The 26613-nt window shown below is 50.3% G+C and overlaps 1 protein-coding gene and 3 pseudogenes across 2 annotated transcripts in view; 1 reads left to right on the forward strand and 3 right to left on the reverse strand.

The window, feature by feature from the left end:
* LOC147732647 (uncharacterized) overlaps window positions 1-26613 on the forward strand; it is a 583719-nt gene that overhangs the window by 311606 nt on the left and 245500 nt on the right. For both annotated transcript variants that reach the window (XM_086957159.1, XM_086957160.1), the window contains exons 5-6: window positions 7034-7135; window positions 7687-7797. In XM_086957159.1, coding sequence (XP_086813285.1) covers window positions 7034-7135; window positions 7687-7797 — 213 coding nt within the window. The remainder of the gene's footprint in view (window positions 1-7033; window positions 7136-7686; window positions 7798-26613) is intronic.
* Window positions 13098-17803, reverse strand: LOC147732648 (28S ribosomal RNA; annotated as a pseudogene).
* Window positions 24128-25587, reverse strand: LOC147732649 (28S ribosomal RNA; annotated as a pseudogene).
* LOC147732650 (5.8S ribosomal RNA) lies at window positions 25882-25995 on the reverse strand (annotated as a pseudogene; the record flags this gene model as incomplete).

Raw genomic sequence — 26613 nt, forward strand, 5'->3', positions numbered from 1 at the left:
TCAGTAGGCACACTCCTGATGTGGTCCTCCTCCAGGAAGCTCACCTGATTGGGAACACCTGCAAGGCGCTGAGTAGGTGGGGGTACAAATTGATTGCACACTTCAGGATTCACTTCTGGCTCGCGGGGGGGGGATTATGACTTGAAACTCCAATCCTTTTACGATCCAATCCACATGGTACGATGACTTGGGGAGGTACATTGGCGCCACGGGGCAATAGGAGGGACGCACACTTACTCTCATGTCCGACTATATGCCGCCGGGTCTACAGAGCCACACGTTTAGGGACTTGGGGGACATGCTGCTCTCTCTTCCAGAGGGACTACTGATGATGGGAGGGGGACTTTAACGCGGTAGTCTCTGGGACACAAGACAGACACCCGCTTGAGACATTGGGGTGTCGACCAGATGGCTACCTGATTTCCTGGAGGCTTTGGGCCTCGCTGACGCATGGAGAACATACCTCTCGGACTCTGTCCAACACACCTATTTTTCTGGGGCACACAATAGCCTTTCTCGTATAGTCTATCTGATCGTCCCAGCCTCCCAGATCACACACATCAATGAGGTTAGGCACATGGCAAGAGGCATCTCAGATCATTCCCCACTATGAGCTCATCTGACGCTGGGGCGGGGTGGAGCAGGCAGAGTGGCTCCCATTAATCCATGGCATCTTCACGACCCCAAAGTACTAAGGCCCTGCTTCAGGCAATAGATCATTGTTTTCAGGACAATGAGGGCACAGTGTGCTCCCCCCAACATTTTGGGATGCCTTTTAAGTTGGCATACGGGGGCAATCGCTCTCTCTGATAGCTGGTGCTCGAAAGGAGAACATAAAAGACCTATTTGAAATAGAAGAGGCAGTCCTTAAACTGGAAGAGGAGCTGGGAGAGGAAGTTACACAAGAAAAGCTCTAAAAGGGATGAATATAAGGCCATAGCAACTGACAGAGCCAAATCCATGGGGAGAGAACAGACTGGTAGGGTGTACGACCTTGGAGATAAGGCAGGGAAACTTATTGTGTGGCTGGACAAGAAGGAACTAGCGTCCCGCCTGGTGCCGGAGTTGAGGGATGGAGAAGGGCGATCCATAATGGACCCACAAGCTATTGTCGACACATTTGTGAACTACTTTAGCGTCATTTACAGCACGCACACTTCCTACACTGAAGCGACTCACAATCCCTCCTTAGAGACATTGCCCTTCCGGTCCTGTCAGATCAGGACAGAGACTTCCGGGAGAGTGACTTTACAAATGACAAAATCGCATTGGCAGTCAGATGCCTCAGGCCGGGTAAAGCGATCGGCCCCAATGGCCTACCAATCAAGCTATATAAACTAGCCCCAGACAAGCTAGCCTCATATCTGCGAACTATGTTCACAGACAGTAAAGACCAGAGAATAGCCACACTCAGCACCATTCACAAGGAGGGTAAACCCAAGACAAATTACGCCTCATATAGGCCTAGCTGTGGCCAATCTACCGTTCTCCGGGGAGACCCTCTTCGGGAAGCATGCGGACGATGAAATGGCCCGCATGAAGGCGGAGGCCGAGACGCTAACGGCTGTGGGCCTGGAGAAGCCTAAAGAGACCAAAAAGCAGTACCGCCCCTTCCAACGGCGGTTCGGCTGGCAAGGCCGAGGACGGGGACAGGCTTCGGGGCAATCGCAACAGCAACACCAGTTCCGTAAGCCGTTCCAGAAGCGCCAGAAGGGCAGAGGTGGCCAGCAGTCGGCCCCAGCGCCCAAGGGCCAGGCTGGGTCTAGGCCCTAGGAACCTACTTCCCCCGGATCCGTTACCCACTCCGGTAAGGGGGAAGCATTCAATTTTTTCTGGCAGAGTGGAGAAAAATTACTCAGGACAAGTGGGTGCTGAATATTGTTTGCAATGGATACAGTCTGCGGTTCACCAGCCCTCCTCCAGCAATTCCCCCAGTCAGCTCGCAGTTTCAGCTGCGCGAGCTTCAGGCGGAAGCAGATATCCTGTTGAGGAAAAGGGCGATAGAAGACGTACTTCTGTCTCAGAGAGGGAGAGGTCTGTACTCCCGGTTCTTTCTCGTTCGCAAGAAGGACAAGAACGAGTTCAGGCCTATTCTGGATTTGCGACAGGCAAACAAATGGATTCGCAGGGAAAAATTTTGCATGCTGTCGTTGCATCAGATTTACCCTCAGTTGCAACGGGGAGACTGGCTATGCGCTATAGACCTACAGGATGCTTACTTCCATGTGCCCATTGCACACAAACACAGGAAGTTCCTGCGGTTCCAAGTCGGCACCAATCACTATCAATACACAGTACTCCCATTCGGGCTGAAGTCTGCACCAAGGACGTTCTCGAAGTGCATGGCGGTGGTGGCAGCACACCTAAGGAAGAAAAAGGTGTTCGTCTACCCGTACTTGGACGATTGGTTGTTCAAGGCATCCTCCTTCTCGGAAGCGCGAGCACACTTCCAGAAGACATGCGTTCTCTTGAACAAGCTGGGGCTGCACGTCAACATGGCCAAGTCTGTCCCGACTCCGGTCCAATGCATACAGTACTTGGGAGCCTCCATCAATACGCTGTCAGCAAGCGTGTCTCCTTCGGAAGAGCGACGATTATCACTCCTTCGGAAGGCTCAGGCTCTTATGACGACTCCATCTACAACAGTGAGGACGGTGTCTTCTCTACTGGGATCGATGGCCTCTTGTATCTTCCTGACGCCACACGCACGGCTGCACATGAGACCACTGCAGGAGTGCTTGGAGGACCAGTGGGATCAGAGGAAAGGATCTTGGGATGACAAGATTCGACTGTCCCTGCATGCTCTACAGTCTCTGAAGTGGTGGTGTTCGGCGGAGAATCTCCTCAGAGGGGTTCCCTTTCACAAGGACATTCCCACGCAGACTGTCGTGACGGATGCGTCTCTTCTGGGATGGGGAGCGCACTCCGGGACTCTACAGATTCAAGGCACGTGGTCCCCGATGGAGGCCACGTATCACATCAATTTCCTGGAACTCAGGGCTGTTCACTTGGTGCTGAAGGCCTTTCTTCCGTCCTTCCAGACCAACTCTCTGCTTGTACAGACGGACAATACCACCACGATGTATTACCTCAACAAGCAGGGGGGCTCGAGATCGCGCACTCTGTCACAGGAGGCGCATACGATCTGGCACTGGCTCCTAGCCAGAGGACTGACGATAACGGCCACCCATCTGCCAGGTGTGCAGAATGTTCAGGCAGACGCACTGAGCAGACTGGTTCAGGAAAACCACGAATGGGTCATAAACGACGAAGTACTAGGAGAAGTCTTCGCAAGGTGGGGAACTCCAGACATAGATTTGTTCGCCACCGCCGAAAACAGCAAGTGCAGAGACTTCGCCTCCAGGTACTTCCAGCAAGGGACGCTGGGGAATGCGTTATGGATCGACTGGACGAACAGCTTTCTGTACGCCTTTCCTCCCATTCCCCTGATTCCGGCGGTGCTCATCAAGCTGGCCCGGTCCAGGGCTCGGATGATACTCATCGCCCCGGAGTGGCCCAGGCAGTGGTGGTTCACGGACCTACTTCACCGGTCTCTCCTTCCTCACATTCGGTTGCCGTGCAGGCCGGACCTTCTCACGAAGTTCGGGGGACGGATGTTACACCCCAACCTCTCGTCTTTGAGTTTGGCGGCATGGCTCCTGAGATAGTGCAATATGGCCATCTGAATCTGCCCGACGATTGCATGGACATACTGAAGGAGTCCAAGAGACCTTCCACTTGGACTTCATATGCTTACAAGTGGAAGAGGTTTTGTATCTGGTGCCAGTCTAAGAACCATGATCCTACGACCTGTAAGGAAGATGTCATCCTTCCTTACCTTTTACATTTGGCGCAGTCTGGCCTTAATGTGCATTCCATTAAGGTTCATCTGCCTGCATTGACTGCCTACAGGAAATGCCCTTCACAGACTTCCTTTTTCCAGATCCCTGTGATCAAAGGTTTTCTGGAAGGATTGAAGAAAGTATTCCCTCCTGTCAGGCTTCCCTCGCCTTCATGAGAATTGAATGTGGTGCTGTCCAGATTGATGAAGGAACCTTTTGAACCTATTCATAAGGCTTCGTTGCAGCACCTGTCTTGGAAGGCGGCGTTCCTCGTGGCCATTACATCGGCCCGCAGGGTGAGTGAAATTCAGGCGTTGTGTTGTAATGAGCCTTATACTATATTTCATGCTGCTAAGGTTGTTATACGTACTCACCCTAAATTTCTTCCCAAGGTTATTTCTGATTTTCATGTCAACCAGACTATAACTTTGCCTACGTTTTTTCAGAACCCTTCATCCCCAGCGGAGAGGTCTCTCCATTCTCTGGATGTTAGGAGGGTGTTGAAATTTTATCTGGATAAAACCAAAGATATTCGTAGGTCTGACCAGTTGTTTATCAATTATGGATCGGTCAGGACGGGTCTTGCGACCTCTAAGCAGTCCATCTCTAGGTGGATTGTGTCCTGCATACAATTGTGTTATCAGAAGGCTAATAAGACCTTAGGAGGTAAGCCTAAGGCTCATTCCACCAGGGGCAAAGCTGCCACGACGGCTCTGCTCCGTAACGTGCCAATTGCTGAAATCTGCAAGGCAGCCACTTGGAAGTCGGTTCATACCTTTGCTAAGCATTACTGCCTGGACACTGACGCCAGGGCAGACGCTCAGGTTGGGCAGGCTTCGCTGCGGAATTTGTTCGCACAGTAGTGGCGTTATGTATTATTCTCCACCGCCGCTTTGGTGTGGGGATGGGCTTGCCATTCTATTCACTAGATTATGACTATACACAGAGATCCCCTACTACAAAAGGAGTAGTTTCTGTCCTGTAACTCCAGTTCTGTAGTAGGGGTATCTCTGTTATAGTCATAAGCGCCCGCCCTCCTCCCCGGTGGAGATATTTCATCATGTAAAGAATGCGACAGGTCTGGCGTGCTTCGCCTTCAAAAAGAACTGAAAGTAGAGGGACCTGCTATGCATTCTGGGATACTGGGAGAAGTTCTGGAAAGTTCTCTTAAAGGCACAGTATCCTATTTAAGCCACATAATGGCAGCCTATGGGGCTTGTCTGTCCCTACCTTCCTCTCTATCATTCCAGAGTCTTTGACTGGGGGAGGCAAGTTTCTCTATGGTAGAAACTGGCAGGCTGTGCTGTGTGTGGTGTTTTTTTGGTGGAATTTCTAGTTGAAGTACTGGACAGTGTAGCCTGTGGATATAGGCTGCATTATTTGTCTTTAAATTCTCTCTTAAGTGTCTTTGCAGTGTCTGCATTATTTTGACAATTTAAGAGATTATTTTTGATTGCCGGGGTCACGCACATGGGCGGGACTATTCCCTAGATTATGACTATAACAGAGATACCCCTACTACAGAACTGGAGTTACAGGACAGAAACTACTCCTTACGGTTTAAGGTTTGTTTTCTATATGGGTGTGCCTATTGTTTTGCGTGAGTGAAGCATGTGAATACAAAGATGTGTGTTCAGTGTGCAAACTCAAATGACTGCCACATTTCTACACCCTTAACTGCTCCCGATTCTATTGTGGCAACTTATTTTCCCATGTTGCTAAGGATTGAATTCCGTGTCTGTTAAGGCACATTTTGCCTCCTCCTTCACTGGAGATTTTCAGGGATTTTGCACCCTAGATTTGGTTGCATCCTATGGGTCACAGTGATGTCCCTCATTGGTCAAACGCTCCTAAGGCTGTGCCCCTGCTTACATTAAGGTGCGCTGTGTTACACATGTTGCAGTGATCTTCTATTTGCGGGTTGAGATGCACATGCAATATGCTTTCAGCATTTAGGAAGGTTAGAGTGTTGTTGCACTCTTTTTTTTACGATGATCACCTTCGGCGGTTGAGCTTTGCATGGTCTGCATCGTCCTCCCTCACTGGTAAGGAGCTATAGATAGGGTTATGTTATTTTGCATTGCACCCTGAACTTGCAAAAGTCCTTCCTCGATAGTTAAGGAAACGTACCGATACACTCTGTTTTACGATAACCCCCCGCCCCCCTTTGCTGGATAAGATGCATCTGGTCTATATATCGTCCTCCCTCAGGGGTTGAGGAATTGTTTGTTTGTGTCACGTTTTGTTGCACCCTGAACTTGCAAAATGTCCTTCTTTAGTGGTTAAGGATATTCAGGCTTTCCATGTAGCATTATGTTGTGGCTGTTATTTTGTGTGTGCGTGCATGCGTGAGTGTTTGCGTGTATTTAGGCATTTTCTTTGGTTGTGATACTCTTAACCTTGGTTCTCCATTAGGTGAATCTGGCCAACTCATTTGGTGTGTGTGTTAAGTGATTTTATTTTTCAGCCGGTTTACTTGCGGAACCGGTTGAGTTAAGGGTTTGTCTTTAGTCAGAGCCTCAGTGTCTTCGTCTTCATAACTCTGTATGGTTGTGAGATTTCCTGTGGAAGTTCTTCTTTGGGTGTTTCCCGTGAGAGTTCTTCTTTGGGCGTTTCCCGTGAGAGTTCTTCTTTGGGTGTTTCCCGTGAGAGTTCTTCTTTGGGTGTGTAACCCATCAGTTGTTTGTTTTTCTGTTTTGTGAAGAAGGGAGATATGTGGCATCCCTCCTTATATAGTTCCTGGCGCACAATCTTACCTTCTTTGTTCCCCCATGAAATCGATGAATGTGATGTGCTGGAGGGCTGACCTTATTAATATTACTACACCTGCTCCTGGTGGGTTCTCTGTCTTCTTTACTTGTATTACTACTTGAACCAGCTTGACAAATAAAGCCTCCTCGTAACCTACAAGCTTCTGTGCGTTCCTGCATTTTCTTAACCAGCAGCCATGCATCACTACACATATCTGTTATTTACACTGCTTAAAAATGCATTCGTGCTGTATAGAACTCTATATATAGAAGCTATTGCCTTAATTATGATGTTGATTTATTACTCTGAAAGTTACATACTTTACAATAATGTCAGATGTTGAAAATAAAAAGATCAACACAAAATTCGAATGTCTAGTGTCAAGAAGTCATGCATACCTTACTGTGAGAAATATAAATCAGTTTTGGTTTATTCCTCAGAATTTCAGTATTCCAATACAAACATGTGTTTGAGGAAAGAAGATCGGAGTGTGACGGGTTATGATAGCACAGGAGGGGTAGGAGAAATCAGTACCTGCTCAGGTAAATGATGAAGCCTACTGATGCTTTTAAATGCGGAGATTAACCAATATGCATGTTAAATAATAACAATAAATCATTAAAAGTCGCTGAAGAAGCTTTCACTTTCGAGTCTCAATATGCAGCAAATGTTTCTGAATTTGGGTGCCTGTCTTTGTTTTGACCAATCATCTCAATCTAATATAGTAATATGATCTATATTAATCTGATGTGATCCATCTTATATAGTACTGTATAGTACAGAGAAATATAGATTGATCATTATCACATCTTGCTTCCAACGTTGCCCTCTTGTTTGCCCCTGAGATAGAATTCATAATGTAAACAAACCTCCCTTAAGGCCTGCCCACCTTCTGGGTGCTTTTTTTCATAAACATGTTCAAAGTGAGCCGGAACACCACAAAACCCATCTTAAGCCTCTTAGCTCGTAAGCACTCCAGTACAGAGCCTCTATAGACATGTAATGCATATGTACACCGTATTTTGTATTACCTTTATATTGACTAAATGCTACATATTTTTAAAGTATGGTTAAACTTGTGTTCTGGTAACAGGTAATGTGGTTAACACATCAGAGGTTTCATTCTGCATAAAATCAGAAGGAGAATCCAATGCTGTGGGTCGTTTGGATTGTGAAAGAAGAGAAGCAGTCATCAGTCCAAAAGGTAAGCAGATTGTGCACACCTACCTAGAAAAAATAAGAAGCTATCCAGCTAGCCCTCCACTCATACTTGGTTATTCAATCAATCAATCATCTATCAATCGATCATTTTTATTGTTTCATTTAATTAAACTCAATAAACGTCAGTGTATCCTTTGGTGAACCATATCATACACACTACTCTTCACAATCACCCAAACCACACACGTCGCTTCATACAAAAATAAAGCCAAAGGAGGGATGCCGACTTCTGCTAGATACAGTGTGTAACTACGCAGATGTAACAATAGGATTATATAAATAGGTTTATTAAAAACATTTTAAAACTTTTTGTTGATTCATTACAATAAAAAAACTATATCAAGGGGATATTGATTTGATTTGTATTATCTTTACAACATACAGTTCACTGAATGATTGATTGTATATTTTTTCCTATATGGACCATATGTATAGGACCTACAGATTTGTTTTTTGTATGCAGCATTTTGAAAACATCTATCATTGTCATTAATGGTGTTTATGCTATGATGTTCTTGTCCCATATATGTTTTCCTAAAGAGTAATACAGAACTAACTATGGTCTTTTTAAATAATTTTGTATGAATTAAAATATTTTTTATTATTGATAACTGTTGTACATTGAGTCGTTACACATCATGTGGGAATTATAGTCTTGTATGTTTAATAGACCAATAGTTGCCTAGGGATTTTCTCTTCAAGAATTTAATTTTCCCTGTCCTTGGAACTAATATTAGTAGCAGGGGCTCCTTGTATCTACTTTGGATCAAACCCCTCACCTGACAGCACTAATAATTTGTGGTGGTGAAATGGATTTGGAATATGTCAGATGGGAGTCATTGTCAAAAATGTCATCAGTTTACTGTTTAGCTGCTGGTCCCCTGGGTTAAAACTATCCAATTATTGCTTCTCTGCCTGTTCAAATACCTCTGTCATTAAAACGCGTTTTTAATAACAATAATTGAAGATTGTTCAGTTTAGGACAAATGCTAACCACATGGATAAATTCCACCTTTTTTGCTTCAAAAAGTCTACATTCTAAGGGTCCTGGGTTGGTCAACTATCCAATGCTGTTAATTTGCCAAAAAGCAAGGTCATTAATCTGGCTTTATATGTACTGGGAAAATGGCTGTCTAGGTATGGTGCCGGTATCAAGGTGTTGTCATTTTTAATTACCATCCAGGCATGTGATCGGGAACTAGATTTGTTTTTGTCTTCCGGGCAGGATTGTAAATGTACAACTCTGTCGCCCTTTTGAAGAATTCTATGACACACTCATGCCCCATAGTCCAGTCAGATGTGCCTGTTTGATGGAATCATTCAAATATTTTTAGTAAACCGATAGCTGGTCACTTGAAGAGCCAATCATAGTGTACTACTTAGTGGGGTATCTTGTGTTCGCCATATCTTATACTAGCATTTTATTGTAGTGGATCTTCTGCATAGTTCTTGCTTTGTAAGACCAAACTCAAGTTAAATTTGTGTAGTAGATGGTTTTTGAGGCAGGGAAAATGTTTGCCTGACCCTCTTTAACACGTACATGACCCCACTAGCTGCCACCCTATGATCACGTGAACTCAACATTATCTCCTACGCCAACAACACGGAGCTCATCCTCTCTCTGTCGAAGATCCTCCAACAGAAAAACTAACTTCCACAGATGCATGAGGAACGTTGCGGACAGGATGAAAGATAACTGTCTGAAACTCAACTCGGACAAGACGGAAGTTCTCATCTTTGGGAAAAACACCTCGCCTTGGAATGACTCATGGGGGCCTGTGGAGCTCGGCACAGCACCAAACCCAACAGACCATGCCAGCATCCTCGGCATCATCCTGGACTACAAGCTATCCATGAAGAAACAAGTAAACGCAGATTAATCTGCCTGCAGGTGGCTCCCTATAAACACCAGATGGACCGTCACACAGACCCTCATCACCAGCAGACTGGACTACGGAGACAAGCTCTACGTAGGTATCACAGGACTACTTCTGAAGAGACTCCAAACAATACAGAACTCTACAGCAAGACTCATGCTTGACCTTCCCAGAAGGACTCACATCATACTCCATCTCAAGAAACTGTACTGGCTCCTGATTCAGCAGAGATGCCAGTTCAAGCTGCTAAGCCATTCCTACGAGGCCCTGCACAACGAAGGACCTGCACACATCAACAACTTCCTAACCTTCTACCAACCGTCCAGACACCTCCGATCAGATTCCCTCTCCACATCCGTCGAACTAACAGCGGAGGACGCTCTTTCTCGCACCTGTCAGCCAAGGCTTGGAACAACCTAACCCTGCACCTCACGACCGCACCGTTACTCTAGCAATTCAGACACGTTCTATAGACCTGGCTGTTTGAATAATCAACCTCCACACAGCAGAGAACAGCTCCAGTGCCTCCAGACTCTCACGGGTGGTGTGTGGTGCTGTATAAATGATTGGTTGATGAGTGATTGTAGGTAAACAGCGGGACCTAATGGGGGGGAAATGTGTGACAATGTTGGAATTCCTAGATATGAAGGTCCTGAATGCATTGTTTCCAGGCAATATTCCCCAGAACTACACTCATTATGTCCAAACTCTAGATCTGTCATTGACTACACAATTGCTTCGCTACTGCTAATTCCACTGATACAGCAATATAAAATCCAATACTCATCATATAGCGATAATTGTTTTGCCGATTTCTGTGGTTTGCACAGCTAGAGAAACGTTATGCGAGTGGTCCTCAATCTGAGTTAGTTGATGTTCTCCTTGACTACTTCATGTGTTTTAATGTGATCCTCCGATTGTGACCTTTGCTGGTAATTTTAAATCATAATATGTGGCTGCACAATATCTTGCAGCTCAAGATTCACATCTTGCTGATAGAGCCCTGCCCAGGTGTGATGTGAGATTTGTATAAATTAAAGACCTGCTCAGGTCTAGCGATGCGGTCCACGCCCCCTCTTTTTTTACAGAATTCACATTGCTTAACCGTTCCAGACTGTAAGCTTACAGGTCTACGGATGGAGGGTGCTTCTTTTGTTAGTGTTTTTTTACTTCTTTCAGTGAGGACCTTATGTTTGCTGAAACTAGTGTGATGAGTTCAGTGGTTGACATCAGTTCAATGGGAGAGACTGGTGTGTTGATGGTGGAACAGCTTACACCACCGTTTTGCTTTGTCCCAAATATTGGGTAGATTCCCTTAGGTTTGACCTCCTTTGACAGCTGTACCTTGTTTCATGCCTTTCTGCCATGTTTTCTCGGCCTTTTACTTGGTTTAGGGGGTGGAGACCTTTTCTCAATCACAGAGCAGGATTGCATCAAGTGTGAAGATGTGGGCAGGCCTCCCTGTAGACCACAGCGCAACTGCGCTGCAAATGCGCCAAAGGCTAGCCCATCTGCGCCGGTTTGCTCCTGGATGGTGTCCAGCCCCATGACCCCTTGCCCTCCTGTCCCCTTTGAAAATACTGTGGAAATACTAATGGGTTCTGGCTAGGGGTGGGCAGAAAACTACACTCTGACTGCATAGTGAATGAAGCCAGCCACCCCTGCTCGCCTGCCCAGTTCCTGCTTCTGAAAGCAGCCAGGACGGGGAGAGCCTGCCCGGGCCCCCGTAGACCCCCGTCCCCAGTGCTTATACCCTCGTCTGGCTTGCAGGACGGGGGTTTCCTGTACCCCGGGGCCCGCTGGACGCAGCACGAGCCCCGGGCCCGGTCCCAGCTTCCAAACCCTAGCCAGGCCGGGGAGAGCCTTCCCGGGGCCTGGCAGACCCCAGTCACCAGCGCCTGGACCCTCGGCTGGCTGGCTTACGTACCCCGGGGCCCGCCGGACGGAGCTCAAGCCCCAGGACCGGTCCCAGCTTAGCCAGGCCCGGGAGAGCCTCCCCGGGCCCGGTGGACCCCCGTCTCCACCGCCCGGACCCTCTGATGGCTTGCAGGACGGGGGGCTCACGCACCATGGGGCCCGCTGGACGGAGCTCAAACCCCCGGCCTGGTCCCAGCTTCCGAACCCTGGCCAGGCCGGGCAGAGCCACCCCGGGACCCGGTGGATCCCCGTCCCCAGCGCCCGGACCCTCTGATGGCTTGCAGGACGGGGGGCTCAGGCACCACGGGTCCCGCCAGACGGAGCTCAAACCCCGGGCCCGGTACCAGCTTCCGAACCCTAGCCAGGCCGGGGAGAGTCACACCGGGACCCGGTGGACCCCCATCCCCAGTGCCCGGACCCTCTGATGGCTTGCAGGAAGGGGGGCTCATGCACCCCGGAACCTGCCGGACAGAAATCAAGCCCCGGGCCCGGTCCCAGCTTCCAAGCCCTAGCCAGGCCGGGCAGAGCTTCCCCTGGTCTCGGTGGACCCCCGTTCCCAGCGCCCAGACCCTCTGATGGCTTGCAGGACGGGGGGCTCATGCACCCAGGGCCTGCCGGACGGAGCTCAAGCCCCGGGCCCGGTCCCAGCTTCCGAACCCTAGCCAGGCCAGGGAGAGCCTCCCCGGGCCCCGGTGGACTCCCGTCCCCAGCGCCCGGACCCTCTGATGGCTTGCAGGACGGGGGCTCACGCACCCCGTGGCCTGTTGCATGGAGCTCAAGCCCTGGGTCCGGTCCTAGCTTCCGAGCCCTAGTCAGGCCGGAGAGAGCCTCCACTGGCCCCGATGGACCCCTGTCCCCAGCACCCAGACCCTCGGCTGGAACCAAGGAGGGTTAAGCCCAAGCCATGTCCTCTTCCCGAAGGCCTGCCTGGGGAGCCCATTTTCCTTGACTATTAAGCCCCCACATAGTGGGGGCTTATAGAATTTTGAGGAAGGACAAAAATTGGAGTGAGCCTGGCCGCCAGCCCGCAGGGCCATCTGGTCACCGTGAAAGCAGGGCCATCTGGTCACGGATCCAGGCGACCAGATGGCCCAGGACGACCCAGCGCCCAGATGGCCTGGGAGGGTGCCGTACCCAGTCGCCCTTGCAGTCCGGCAAGGGTGGCCGGGCACACCGATGCAGCCGCTCTGGAGTTTCCTTTCCTGGGAGGCTGCTGCTCACCTCCCTGCTCGACTTGCCCGGGAGCAGCGGGAAGGGGAGGTCATCTGGTCACCCTGCTGACCCGTGAGGGATGGTGGGCCCCGTCCCCGCTCCCCAGTGGGGCAGGGACAGGAGGGAGAAGCCCCCGTGCTGAAGGGCACTTGGTGGAGGCGGCCTCCCACTGACCCTCGTTACCCCCTCCGCATCCCTCCCACCGGCCTGGCAGCAGAGGGACCCACCCCTGGGTGTGATGGAGGAGGCGTCCGCAGGCACCCATGCACGGAGAGACAAAAGCTTGTCTCAGAGGATGACTTTCAATAGATCGCAGCGAGGTAGCTGCTCTGCTACTTATGAAACCCTGACCCAGAATCAGGTTGTCTACGAATGATTTAGCACCGGGTGCCCCACGAACATGCGGTGCACTAAGGGCGATGGAGGCGCCCCCTTCCGTCTGCGCTCCGATCTCCAAGCGAGCAACTCTACGCACTGCCCCCGCCCCCCCGAGAGAGGCCGGCTATCCCAGGCCAACCGAGGCTCCACAGAGCTGCGGTATCATTACGTTTTAGGGGGGATTCTGACGTAGAGGCATTCAGTCATAATCGCACAGATGGTAGCTTCGCCCCATTGGCTCCTCAGCCAAGCACATACACCAAATGTCTGAACCTGCGGTTCCTCTCATACTGAGCAGGATTATTATTGCAACAACACATCATGAGTAGGGTAAAACTAAGATATCTCACGACGGTCTAAACCCAGCTCACGTTCCCTATTAGTGGGTGAACAATCCAACGCTTGGTGAATTCTGCTTCACAATGATAAGAAGAGCAGCATCGAAGGATCAAAAAGCGACGTCGCTATGAACGCTTGGCTGCTACAAGCCAGTTATCCCTGTGGTAACTTTTCTGACACCTCCTGCTTGAAACCCAAAAAGTCAGAAGGATCTTGAGGCCCCGCGTTCACGGTCTGTATTTATACTGAAAATCGAGATCAAGCGAGCTTTTGCCCTTCTGCACCGCAGGAGGTTTCTGTCCTCCCTGAGCTCGCCTTAGGACACCTGCGTTATCGTTTGACAGGTGTCCCGCCCCAGTCAAACTCCCCACCTGCCACTGTCCCCAGAGCGGGTTGCGTCCGGCGGGCGTCGGGGGCTTGGAGCCAGAAGTGAGAGCCCCACGGGGCTCGCCCCCCCGCCTCACCGGGTAAGTGAAAAAACTATAAGAGTAGTGGTATTTCACCGGCGGCCCGAGGGCCTCCCACTTATCCTACACCTCTCATGTCTCTTCACAGTGCCAGACTAGAGTCAAGTTCAACATGAATTTCTTTCCCCGCTGATTCCGCCAAGCCTGTTCTCTTGGCTGTGGTTTCGCTAGATAGTAGGTAGGGACAGTGGGAATCTCGTTCATCCATTCTTGCGCGTCACTAAATAGATGACGAGACATTTGGCTATTCTGTACCGCCTTGCGGTGGCTCATTCTGGGTTATTATGCTGCCCATCAGCGTCAATTCGGTTTTGCTTCCAACAATACAACATTCTTTCGTTCCGGAGTACAGCCACACTGAACGCTGTCCTCACTGGAACTGGGATCACGTATAGGCCGGAGATAGTACACCCTGCAGTACTATTCCAACAATTTAAAATTGTCTACGAACAGTCCTGAGAAATTAAAATATGATTAGGAGGACATCAATAATCAATGTGTGATAACTATGTGTATGAGATTATTTGAGACCTATTTCTCAATCGAGACATTTCAATAAGTATGATGTACACAACTATATCTAAATTGTTATAAGCACACATTTATAAAATACTAGCTTACCCGTAGCGCGTGGCTGCGATCTCAGAAGAAAGGAAATTTAAGGAAACTTGTTATGATAACATTCAATTTACATTGTGTCATTTTTATTGAAACTTTTTCATTTTAATATGGAAAACATTTTAAAGTTTTGTTTTAATTCTGTTTATTTATTCGAGTGCTTGTGGATACACAGTATTTTTTGTTTTTCCGTCTGGTGCGTACACGAATAAATTAGAAGGTTTTCCGACGCGTGAGCTGGCCACATACAGTTGTCCATGTTAGAAGCACGGATTCTCCAAATCTAGTCCACACACTTTCCGCGATTGTCCTTGTGCTTTGTTGATGGTCTTTGCAAAAGCGAGTCGCTCCGGAAACTGTAAACGGGGGGGGGGGCGATATTTAACAACATTTTTTTGCCAGAAACCTTTGCGGGAGTGTACTCAACAACTTTTTTTTTTCACAACAATTTTATTGATAAAGATGAGCATATGAATTAAAGTGGCATCCCACATTCAGGACGATACCACCAGGCATTGTAGTTACAATCACAATATAAATCTGAGCGTTGAAACAATGAACCAGCGGAATCAAGGATACACGAACATATTAACCCCACCTTCTTCTTTTCAGGAATCTACCCACCCAACTCCCTGAGCCCTCCCTCAACCCTCCCTAACCCCATGCATGTGTGTGTGAACCATGTAGACGGAAGCTCTTGGCGTATCAAGTGTGTGTGTGGGAATGGGTTTCGCAGGAGCATACAGGGCTATAGGTCCTCCTCTGGTTCCGCCGGGGGGTCCAGTGTCAAACCTCTGTAGTCCGCCCACCTCTTCCATATTTTGAAATGTTTACGAGGGCATCCTCGTGCCTCAAAGATTGGCCTCTCCAGACCCATACAAAAGTCTAAACCAGCCTTCCATGCAGTCAGGGGGGGGGGCCTCACATCCTTCCATGCTCGGGCCATGTCTCTTTTGGCTACCATCAGCCCCAGGAGGAGCAGGTGTCGCTTATAGATATTACCACCAACCCCGTCCAGGATGTGCAAGAGACCCAGGCGGTGGGTACGGGGAAGGGTCCAGCCCAGCACCTCCGACAGACAGCCCCATACACCCCTCCAGAAGCCAACTAGTTTGGAGCACGACCACACTGTGTGGAGCAACGTACCCACCTCCGCCCCACATCTCAGACACTCCGGGGACCCAATCAGGCCCGCCCTCCACAGACGCTCTCGGGTATAGTAGGCCCTGTGTAGAATCTTGAACTGTATAAGGCGAAACCGTATCGCTATAGCCGCCCCCCTCGGGGATTCTAATGCCTCTCGCCAATCATCCTCATCTAGTGGACCTATGTCGGCCTCCCAGGTCGCCTTCAGCGGAAGAAGGGTGGATGAGCAATGCGTGACCATGGTCTGGTAAATGCGCGATACTTTTTTGTCCCCAAGGTCGCCCATGAAGACCTTCGCCTCAATCGGGCTGAATTCCGGGAGTGAGTCAAGATAGGTTATACTGGGCGTCAATGCATGTCGGAATTGTAAATAACGAAAAAATTGAGATTGGTGCATATCAAATTCGGCGCGTACTCAACAACTTTTAACATATTTTTTTTCTTCAAATTTTTTTTTTTGACAGAAACCTTCGCAGGAGAGTACTCAAAAACTTCCCAAAGTTTCGTGCCGATCGGATGAATGGTGTAGTAATGTATAAAGGACAAACAGACAGACATACTTTCGTTTTTATATATATAGATACACACCTACAAATTACACATCTAACTGGAAAATGAACATCTATAAAATTGTAAAAAATCACATCTATAAAATTCACATCTATACTAAATCTTGTGTCAACTATAAACCTATATGTTAAATCATTATGCTTTATAAGGGTGACATGTGTGTCGCAAGAAAGTGTACATCTCAGTATAAGCTTGATACTCAATTGTCCATGAATACTTGGCACATTTTAAGAGTGCCCATTAAAGTAGTCAGGCAAACATTTTTCTTGAATGGGAATGACATTTGCAAACCTAATTCAGCCAGAACAACATCATTACATTGAGGCCAAATACCACAACATCCTACGATAAAGCCATGAAATTTTACAGTGGTGCATTTTGTGAGATCTTTGATTTGCTGTGACAGATCCTGATAATATTTCACTTTATTCTCATATGCTAATTCAAGGGAATTCTGTGAGTTTTCATATCGAATTGAAACATCAATCACTACAGCTGTACCATTTTTGGTAAACACTACATCTGGTTTTCGTAGTTCACCTTGATTATTCTTAACATGAGGTTCCCTATATGCCATCCAACCACACCTTTTTGCTCTATCAATGAGCAGTTCCAGAATTTTGTTGTGTCTTTTAATCCTAATGTCCTTGGTTTTAGGACATGCGCCTGAAATATGAGAAATTGTTTCGCAAACATCATTCCAATATCTACAAGTAGATAAAACATTTGCTCTTAACATCAGCGCAGCTATGTATTGGTTTTCTTTCATTTTGTTATGCTTGCTGATCCAGAAGTCTGAGGTTGGATTACTTGCTAAATATTTTATACCATCACCTTGGACAGGGAGATTTGCCCATTTCTCAAATTCTTCTTTTCTCCAATCATATGTTGCTAACAAATTCAAATCATAACTCAGAGACCCACTGTCTGAAATATTAAGTTTGTGTGTTTTGATGATGTTATCAATTTTTTCATTTATTACTTCTCTTGCATACATGAACGAATGCGGTATGTACAGATCTGGAGCTGCCCTGAGTTACTCCCGCCGTTTACCCGCGCTTCATTGAATTTCTTCACTACGACATTCAGAGCACTGGGCAGAGATCACATCGCATCAACACCCGCGTCAGGCCTTCACGATGCTTTGTTTTAATTAAACAGTCGGATTCCCCTGGTCCGCACCAGTTCTAAGTCAGCTGCTAGGCTGCGGCCGAGGCAGAACGCCGGATTCGCGCCCCCGGGGAGGGACACGGGGAGAGGCGACCACTGCAGCTGGGGCGATCCACAGAAAGGGCCCGGCTCGCGTCCAGAGTCGCCGCCACCCCGGAGGGAGGCACCTCGTCCAGCCGCGGTGCACGCCCAGCCCTGCTTCACGCCCCAGCCCGACCGACCCAGCCCTTAGAGCCAATCCTTATCCCGAAGTTACTGATCTGACTTGCCGACTTCCCTTACCTACACTGTTCCAACATGCCAGAGGCTGTTCACCTTGGAGACCTGCTGCGGATATAGGTACGGCCTGGCACGAGATGTTCGAGGCATGTGGGCTGCTGAATTCATATCTGTGCATAGATCGCCGCCTAGTGTTGGGTCCGGATGATTGCACCTTGTTGTCCTGGAAGAGTCTTCGAAGTATCACGAGATAGGTGGCTCCTCCCCTGGACTACAGTGCGCATGGGCATCGACTCCATCCCCAGATTGTTTTTTTCCGCCATTGGGTTCGGATGTGTTCGGTTCCCTCCTGTCGGAATCGATAGTTATAAACTTCACTTTGCTTAAGACCAAAAGGTCTTTAGGACTTGCGTCGGTATTGTCTTTCGTTCGGGTTCGTAACTCCTCGGCTCCGAACCGAAATTACTCTTCCGCGTGCTTTCGGTGCGGAGTGGCCTGCTCGACGCTCCAAACTCTCCATCCATCATGGACCGAAGTCCATTCAAACGATGCCCGGTGTGTGCCTCGAAGTACCCACATATCGATGTACACCCGGTGTGTAACAAGTGCTTGTCACCGGACCACAACGAGGCCAAGTGTATGGCCTGTTCCAGGTTCCGGTCCAAGAAAACGCTCAGGCTCCGTCGAGCTGCGCGCCTGGAGGCCCAGCAATCTGCCCCACCGCCTGCAGACATCTTCGATGCTGGGGATGTCGAGGACGACGATATCCAGGAGATCACGGAATCTAACCCCGCGTCGGAGGTCGAGGACGAATACGACGCAGAGGCCGAGGATTTCGATGAAGTCGTCGAGGAGGTAGGGGACGACGACGGGGCACTTGCCACCGTAGAGGATAGCTCGGACGAGGAGCTTCCTCAGACTGACTCCGGGGCCGTACAAACTCATGAGGCCCAGGTCGAGGGATCGCCTTCGGGCCTTACCCGAGACCTTGATGTACGTTCCACGGCTCCGCCTTCCGGCCCGGCCACGGACATTGATACAGAATCACTCCCGGTGCCTCCTAAACCGAAAGTGAAACCTACGGTCCCGGCGCCAGAAAAAACGAAACCGAAAGTGCGGGTCGCACTGGTCGGGTCGAAGACTTCGGAGGCCTCGGCGCCGAAGAAATCGAAGATGGCCGTCGAGCCGAAGAGCCATGTCAAAATGGCCGACCCGAAGGCTACTGCATCTAAGCCTAAGGTTAAGGGGTCCGACGCAGCCGCATCGGCGCCGAAAACGGTCGACGCCGGCAAGGGTCGACTCGAAGGCAAGAAAACGGTCGACGACACCAAAAGGTCCACTCTCGACCCAAAGAAGCGGCAGGACGACCCGAAGTCCCTCTCTGCCTCGCCAAGTGCGTCGACTCCGAAGGGTGCATCCTCGGTCTCCGCTCCGAAGCCAGCCGCTAAAGACTCTCTCGAACCGGCGCGTCCATCCGCCTCGTTCACTAAGAAGGTTACGGAGTCCCTGCAACGAATCAGGGAAGGGGCCGCAGCAGCCGAGCAGAAGGACCCTGTGCCGCCCAAGCCTCAGGATAAACCGGCGAAGGCGCCTACGCCAATACTTTTCACCTTGCCGCCTAAGATGGCGCCGAAGGCTTTCGCAGCTACACCAAGGGCCGCCATGCCCGAGAAGGTGTCTTCGATGCCGAAGCAGTTGTTGGTGGTCCCCGGCCCTCGGCAACCACCACTTGCAGAGGAGGAGCGTCAGGAACATTTTATCGACGCCAACACGGGCAGACTTTCCCTCCTAAAAAGAAAAAAGAAAAATCACCCCTGAACCACTATTGGAGTCATACAAGATTCCACTCAAAAGGAAGATGGACTCTGTTGGTACTCCTGCCTTGGTAGAGCCCATTTCGCCACAGGCTCCAGAACTCTCGCCCACTCATTCCAATGTCGAGGCAGGTGAAGGCGATGACGAGGATGAGTACAGCTATCCCATCTACACAGACCCTGAGGATGTGACTGAACCATGGACTGCTGGTGGCGATCCTGGGGACCCGCATTCTGGACAGGAGCCTCAGCTTTTCTCAGCCAAAACTTCCCCCACTGAGGACTCTGCGGCCTTCAATGCCCTCATTGAAAGGGCAGCAGCCAATCACAACGCCCAGCTCCATGCTGACCCAGTGGACGTCGACTTCCTCTTTGACACCTTTTCGGACTGTAAAGACTCTGCCAATGCTGAAGGGGGTTTTGAAGCACACAGCTGAGGTGTTCAAAGAGCCCACCCGGGCGAGGGTCATCAACCCAAGAATCGACAAGAAGTACAGGGCGGCGCCCACTGATCCAACTTATATCAAGGGACAGTTGCCTCTGGATTCCCTGGTTTCTCCAATGCCCGCAAAAGAGCCAACTCACAGACTACGGGTGATGCTCCTCCCCCAGACAAGGAATCAAAAGTCTTTGAGGCTTCAGGGAAGAGGGTGGCAGCGCAGGCAGCCAATATGTGGCGTATATCCAACACGCAGGCACTACTGGCACGTTATGACAGGGCACACTATAATACTCTAGAAACCCTTTTACAGCATTTGCCAGATCAATATAAGGAAGCAGCAGAAATGTTGATACAGGAGGGGAAGCTTATCTCCAATGCTTCCATAAAGTGCGCCCTAGACGTGGCTGACACTGCTGCACGCGCCATAAACACTAGCGTTATGCTTCGTAGACATGCATGGCTGCGGATATCTGGGTTCAAGCCGGACATTCAAACTACCATCTTGAACCAGACGGTCAACCCAGATCACCTGTTTGGCCCTGAGGTTGATACCACCCTTGAAAAGATGAAGAAGGACACCGACACCGCAAAATCAATGGGTGCCTTGCAGTCCCAGCAGTTTCGGAGTGGGTCCTTTCGTCGCTCCAATACTAGGGGCGCCTCAAGGGGTCAACTCTCGCAGTCAGCGCAATTCTACAAGAGCAACACCCAAACTTCTTATTCCAACAAGGGTCGAGGTGGTTACCGTGGCAACAACACCAAGGGCAGAGGACGTGGCAACAACAACTCCAGGTCCTCCACCGCCAACAAACAGTGACGTCTTGTCACTGCCCCCCCACCACGCAACACCGGTCGGGGGAGACTCCAGCAGTTCCTGCCCGTGTGGAAGTCCAGCACCACGGACAGGTGGGTCAGGTCACTTATCCAATTCGGTTATTGTCTGGAGCTCACATCCACTCCACCCAACATACCCGCAAAGCACCGTCCTATGTCCGGCGAGCACTTGCACTTATTGCAGCAGGAGGTCGCAGTCATGCTGCAAAAAGGGGCAATAGAGCTTGTGCCCTTGCAAGAAAAGGGTACGGGAGTTTACTCCCTGTACTTTCTTATTCCAAAGAAGGACGGATCCCTCAGACCCATCCTGGATCTCAGGCCCCTCAACTTTTACATCCTATCAGAGCATTTCCACATGCTCACACTGCAGCAGGTTCTCCCACTGCTTCAACAGGGGAACTTCCTGGCAACTCTGGACCTGAAGGATGCCTACTTCCACATTCCACTACATCCTTCACACAGAAAATACCTCAGGTTCACCATACAAAACCAGCACTACCAGTTCAAGGTTTTGCCTTTTGGGGTCACCACGGCACCCAGGGTTTTCACAAAGTGCCTGGTGACGGTGGCGGCACATCTCAGACGTCAAAACATTCACGTCTACCCTTACCTGGACGACTGGCTCATTCAGGCGAAGTCAGCCCAGCAGTGTGCCGACCACGTGTCCCACACCATCCATCTTCTGCACGATCTGGGTATCTCACTCAATTATCCAAAGTCCCATCTCCAGCCCGCCCACATACGACAGTATCTGGGTGCGACTATAAATACTCTGGCGGCCACAGCACAGCCAAATTCAGTGAGAGTCGACAACATTCAGTCGCTGATCCAAAGATTCAGACCTCAGCACTCGCTTCCAGCGAGGGTGTTCATGCAGTTGATAGGCATGATGGCCTCCTGCATCTCCATTGTCCCGCACGCGAGACTACATATGCGTCCGCTTCAGGAGTGCTTAGCACGTCAGTGGACTCAGGCTCACAACCAGTTGAAAGACCTAGTGTTGGTGAGCGGTCGGGCGTACAACTCTCTGCATTGGTGGAATCCACGAAACCTTTGCAAGGGCCGACCGTTTCAGGAGCCTGTGCCACAGATTGTCCTGACAACGGACGCATCTCTCCAGGGATGGGGAGCGCATGTACTCCAATACACTGTGCAGGGACTATGGACGCAGCAACAGGGGAAGATGCACATCAATGTTCTGGAACTGATGGCAATCTTCATGGCACTAAAAGCCTTCAAAGTACATCTATGCAACAAGGTCGTGTTGATCCGGTCGGACAACATGACAGCAATGTACTACATTCAGAAGCAGGGAGGCACACACTCTCCGCAGCTGTCTCATCTGGCTCAGAGCATGTGGAAGTGGGCCATTCAGAGGAACATCTTCCTCATGGCAGAGCATCTCCCAGGCAAAGACAATCAGATGGCGGACCTGCTCAGCAGGCACAGCCACCAAATGCACGAGTGGGAGATACATCCATCAGTACTCCAGCCGTACTTCCAAACGTGGGGTCATCCAGAGATCGACCTGTTCGCCACTCAGGAGAACGCAAAATGCCAAAGCTTCGCTGCCAGATTCCCACACCCACTGTCGCAGGGCAATGCGATATGGATGAACTGGTCAGGCAAATTTGCGTACGCTTTTCCCCCAGCACCACTGATACCGCTGGTGGCACGCAAACTCAGGCAACACTCGATGACTCTCATCCTGGTTGCTCCAACATGGGCTCGTCAGCCATGGTACACCACGTTTCTGGAATTGTCCGTGGTACCACATCAGAGGCTACGTCTCACTCCCAGCCTTCTGACGCAGAGCCATGGCGACATTCAGCACCCAGATCCGCAACAGCTCAACCTGGCGATCTGGCTCCTGAAGTCCTAGAGTTTGGCTACCTAAACTTACCTCCCAACTGCATGGACATCATTCGGGAGGCAAGAAAGCCTACTACTAGAGCCTGCTACGCGGCAAAATGGAAGCGGTTCGCCATTTATTGTGCAAACCACAACATTAACCCGCTGGATGCTTCCATTGAGGACATCATCTGTTACCTGTTCCATCTGTACAAGTGTAATCTGGCTTATACTTCCATTCGCATTCATCTGTCTGCGATGGCCGCGTATCTCCAAAATAGACAACACCTTTCACTCTTCAAGGTGCCGGCCATCAAAGCATTTTTGGAAGGCCTCAAACGAGTCATTCTGCCACGGACTCCACCAGCTCCTGAGTGGAACCTCAATGTGGTTCTTACCAGACTGATGGGTCCTCCCTTTGAACCACTGCACTCCTGCGAGGTTCAGTTCTTGACGTGGAAAGTGGCTTTCCTCGTAGCAATTACATCGCTACGGAGGGTCAGTGAATTACAAGCCCTCACAATCCAAGAGCCATTTATCCAAATTCATTCCAACAGGGTGGTGCTCCGCACTAACCCTAAGTTCCGGCCCAAGGTTGTGTCTCAGTTCCACATCAACCAAACAATCGAGTTACCTGTTTTCTTTCAAAATCCTGAGTCACTGGCGGAGCGGATGCTCCACACCCTTGACGTTAAGGGGGCCCTATTGTATTACATTGATAGGACCAAGGATTTTAGAAAGACTAAACAACTCTTTGTCGCCTTTGCGCCACACCACAAAGGTAACCCTATTTCCAAGGCTGGTATTGCTAGGTGGATCGTTAGATGTATCCAGATCTGCTATGCAAAAGCAAAACGCACTCTTACCATCCCGCCAAGAGCCCACTCCACCAGGAAGTTGGGGGCCTCTATGGCCTTCCTTGGAAACATTCCCTTAGAGGACATATGTAGAGCAGCAACATGGTCTACCACACACACATTTACTAAACATTACTGTGTTGATGTGCACTCCAAACAGCCGGCAGCTGTAGGGCAGGCTGTTCTCAAAACACTTTTCCAAACTGCTGCAGCTGGCACGGGCGGCCGCCGTTAATGGAGGGGCTGCTATGTGTTCTATGCACAGATATGAATTCAGCAGACCACATGCCTCGAACTGAATATGCTACTTACTAGTATGTATCTGTTCTTGGCATGTAGGGCTGCTGACATTCATATCGCCCGCCCTCCTCCCCGGCGCCTGTAGCAGCTGCATTATTCACATGTATACTCATAGCATGGTCATCATTCACTGAGTTTCACTCCATCTTGGCCACAATGGCTAAAAACAATCTGGGGATGGAGTCGATGCCCATGCGCACTGTAGTCCAGGGGAGGAGCCACCTATCTCGTGATACTTCGAAGACTCTTCCAGGACAACAAGGTGCAATCATCCGGACCCAACACTAGGCGGCGATCTATGCACAGATATGAATGTCAGCAGCCCTACATGCCAAGAACAGATGCATACTTGTAAGTAGCATATTCATTACACCATCTCCCCCGGATTTTCAAGGACCAGCGAGAGCTCACCGGACGCCGCCGGAACCGCAGCTCTTTCCAAGGCTTGGGCCCCTCTCTTGGGGCGAATCCATTCCAGGACGCCCTGCCCTTCACAGAGAAAATAGAACTCTCCCCTGGGCTCCCGCCGGCTTCTCCGTGATAGTTTGCGTTACCGCACTGGATGCGGCGAGGGCGCCCGTCTCTGCCACTCTTGGTTCGGAGGGCAACGGAGGCCATCGCCTGTCCTTTCCGAACGGCGCTCGCCCATCTCTTAGGACCGACTGACCCATGTTCAACTGCTGTTCACATGGGACCCTTCTCCATTTCGGTCTTCAAAGTTCTCGTTTGAATATTTGCTATTACCACCAAGATCTACACCTGTGGCGGCTCCATCCCGGGCCCTCGCCCCGGGCTTCCATGCTCACCGCAGCAGCCCTCCTACTCGTCGCGGCTTAGCCCCCGCGGCTCTCAGCGCCGGTAACGGCTGGGTATGGGCCCGACGCTCCAGCGCCATCCATTTTCAGGGCTAGTTGATTCGGCAGGTGAGTTGTTACACACTCCTTAGCGGATTCCGACTTCCATGGCCACCGTCCTGCTGTCTATATCAACCAACACCTTTTCTGGGGTCTGATGAGCGTCAGCATCAGGCGACTTAACCCTGCATTCGGTTCATCCCGCAGTGCCAGTTCTGCTTACCAAAAGTGGCCCACTAGGCACTCACATTCCATGCCCGGCTCCACGCCAGTGAGCAAGGCTTCTTACCCATACCTGCCACCCGAAGCCTTCCCAGCCGACCCAGAGCCGGTCGCGGCGCACCGCCACAGAGGAAATGCGCCCTGCGGGGGCCGGGTAGTGCCCGGGCGCCAGTCCCACGGAGGAGATCCGGAACTCCCGGGCCACTGACCTTCCCGCCGTGTTGAATTCTGCGGGCAGACTGCACGGACCCCGCCGTTTACCTCTCGACGTTTTCACGCCCTCTTGAACTCTCTCTTCAAAGTTCTTTTCAACTTTCCTTTACGGTACTTGTTGGCTATCAGTCTCACACCCGTATTTAGCCTTATATGGAGTTTATCATCCGCTTTGGGCTGCATTCCCAAGCAACCCGACTCCGAGAAGACCCGATCCCAGCACGCCGGGGGGCGCAACCGACCTAACATCGTCTGCGGGTTGAGCCTCGATCAGAAGGAATTGGGCCCCCTGAGCGACGCCAGGGAGTCGGTCTTCTGTACGCTACATTTCCCGCAACCGCCGCCGGGTGGGGATTTGGCGTTGGGCTCTTCCCTCTTAACTCGTCGTTACTGGGGGAATCCTAGTTAGTTTCTTTTCCTCTGCTTAGTAATATGCTTAAATTCAGCGGGTCGCCATGTCTGATCTGAGGTCGTAGTCAGAAGAATGACGCCTGAGCGTCAAAGGGGATTGCCGGGGAAGGCCAGGCCCCCCATGCCGGAGCAGGGGGGCCAGGCATCCTGGCAGCACATGCCCTCTTTCCCCAGATCGTATCTGGAAGGGTTTCACTCTCCCGGCAGCATGCCTCCGCAGCAGGACCCGACGAGGGACCCTGCCACGGGCGATCGGGGGGGTCTGACCTTGTGGGGGGACGAAGGGGAAGCAGAGCTAACCCTGCAACGGCCCCAGCCCCGTCCCGGGGAAGCCCTGGGTCGATTGATGATCGAGCGACCCTCAGACAGGCGTAGCCCCAGGAGGAACCCGGGGGCGCAAGGTGCGTTAGAAGTGTCGATGATCAATGTGTCCTGTTATTCACACTAATTCTCGCAGCTAGCTGCTCGCTGGCCAGGTCGCTGCCCAGCCGCACTGGTTCATCAGTGTGCCCGTGCCTTTCCCCCCTGCTGCCTCCTGCCTTGTAAGTTCGCTGCTGCTGTAGATCTGCCGCAATTGTTGTGTTTAGTAATTGTACTGTATTATTTCCTTATTTCTTTTTGCCTTTTGTGCCCCTGTTTCCAGTTTCCCCCCTTCTTGACTTCTGTTCCCCTCGCCGCTGTCCCCGCTCCCGCCGCTGCTCCCCTGCGGCCCGCCCCCTTTGCCTTCTGTGTCCCGCTCCCACGCTATTCGCTGCCCCGCTTCCGCCTCCCAGCTGCTCCTCACTCCCACCTTGCCTTAAATGGCGGCCGGAGTGGGAATAGTAATTTTTACCTCTACGCTATCCAACGCTTTCCCTACTTTTGCACTCTCTGGAGTCGGAATAGTAATTTTTACCCCTATGCTATTTAATGCTTTCCCTACTGTTTAATTTTCTGGAGTGGGAACAGTAATTTTACATTCTACGCTATCCAATGTTTTCATTAATGTCGTTTTTTTGGGACTTTAAATAGTATTTTTTATTTATTTATGTATTTAATATTTTTTTGTATTATTATAGATAATGTTGTATTTAATTAACTTTTAAAAT

Source organism: Lissotriton vulgaris, chromosome 2_1, assembly GCF_964263255.1.
Source record: "Lissotriton vulgaris chromosome 2_1, aLisVul1.2, whole genome shotgun sequence".
Lineage (NCBI taxonomy): Eukaryota > Metazoa > Chordata > Amphibia > Caudata > Salamandridae > Lissotriton > Lissotriton vulgaris.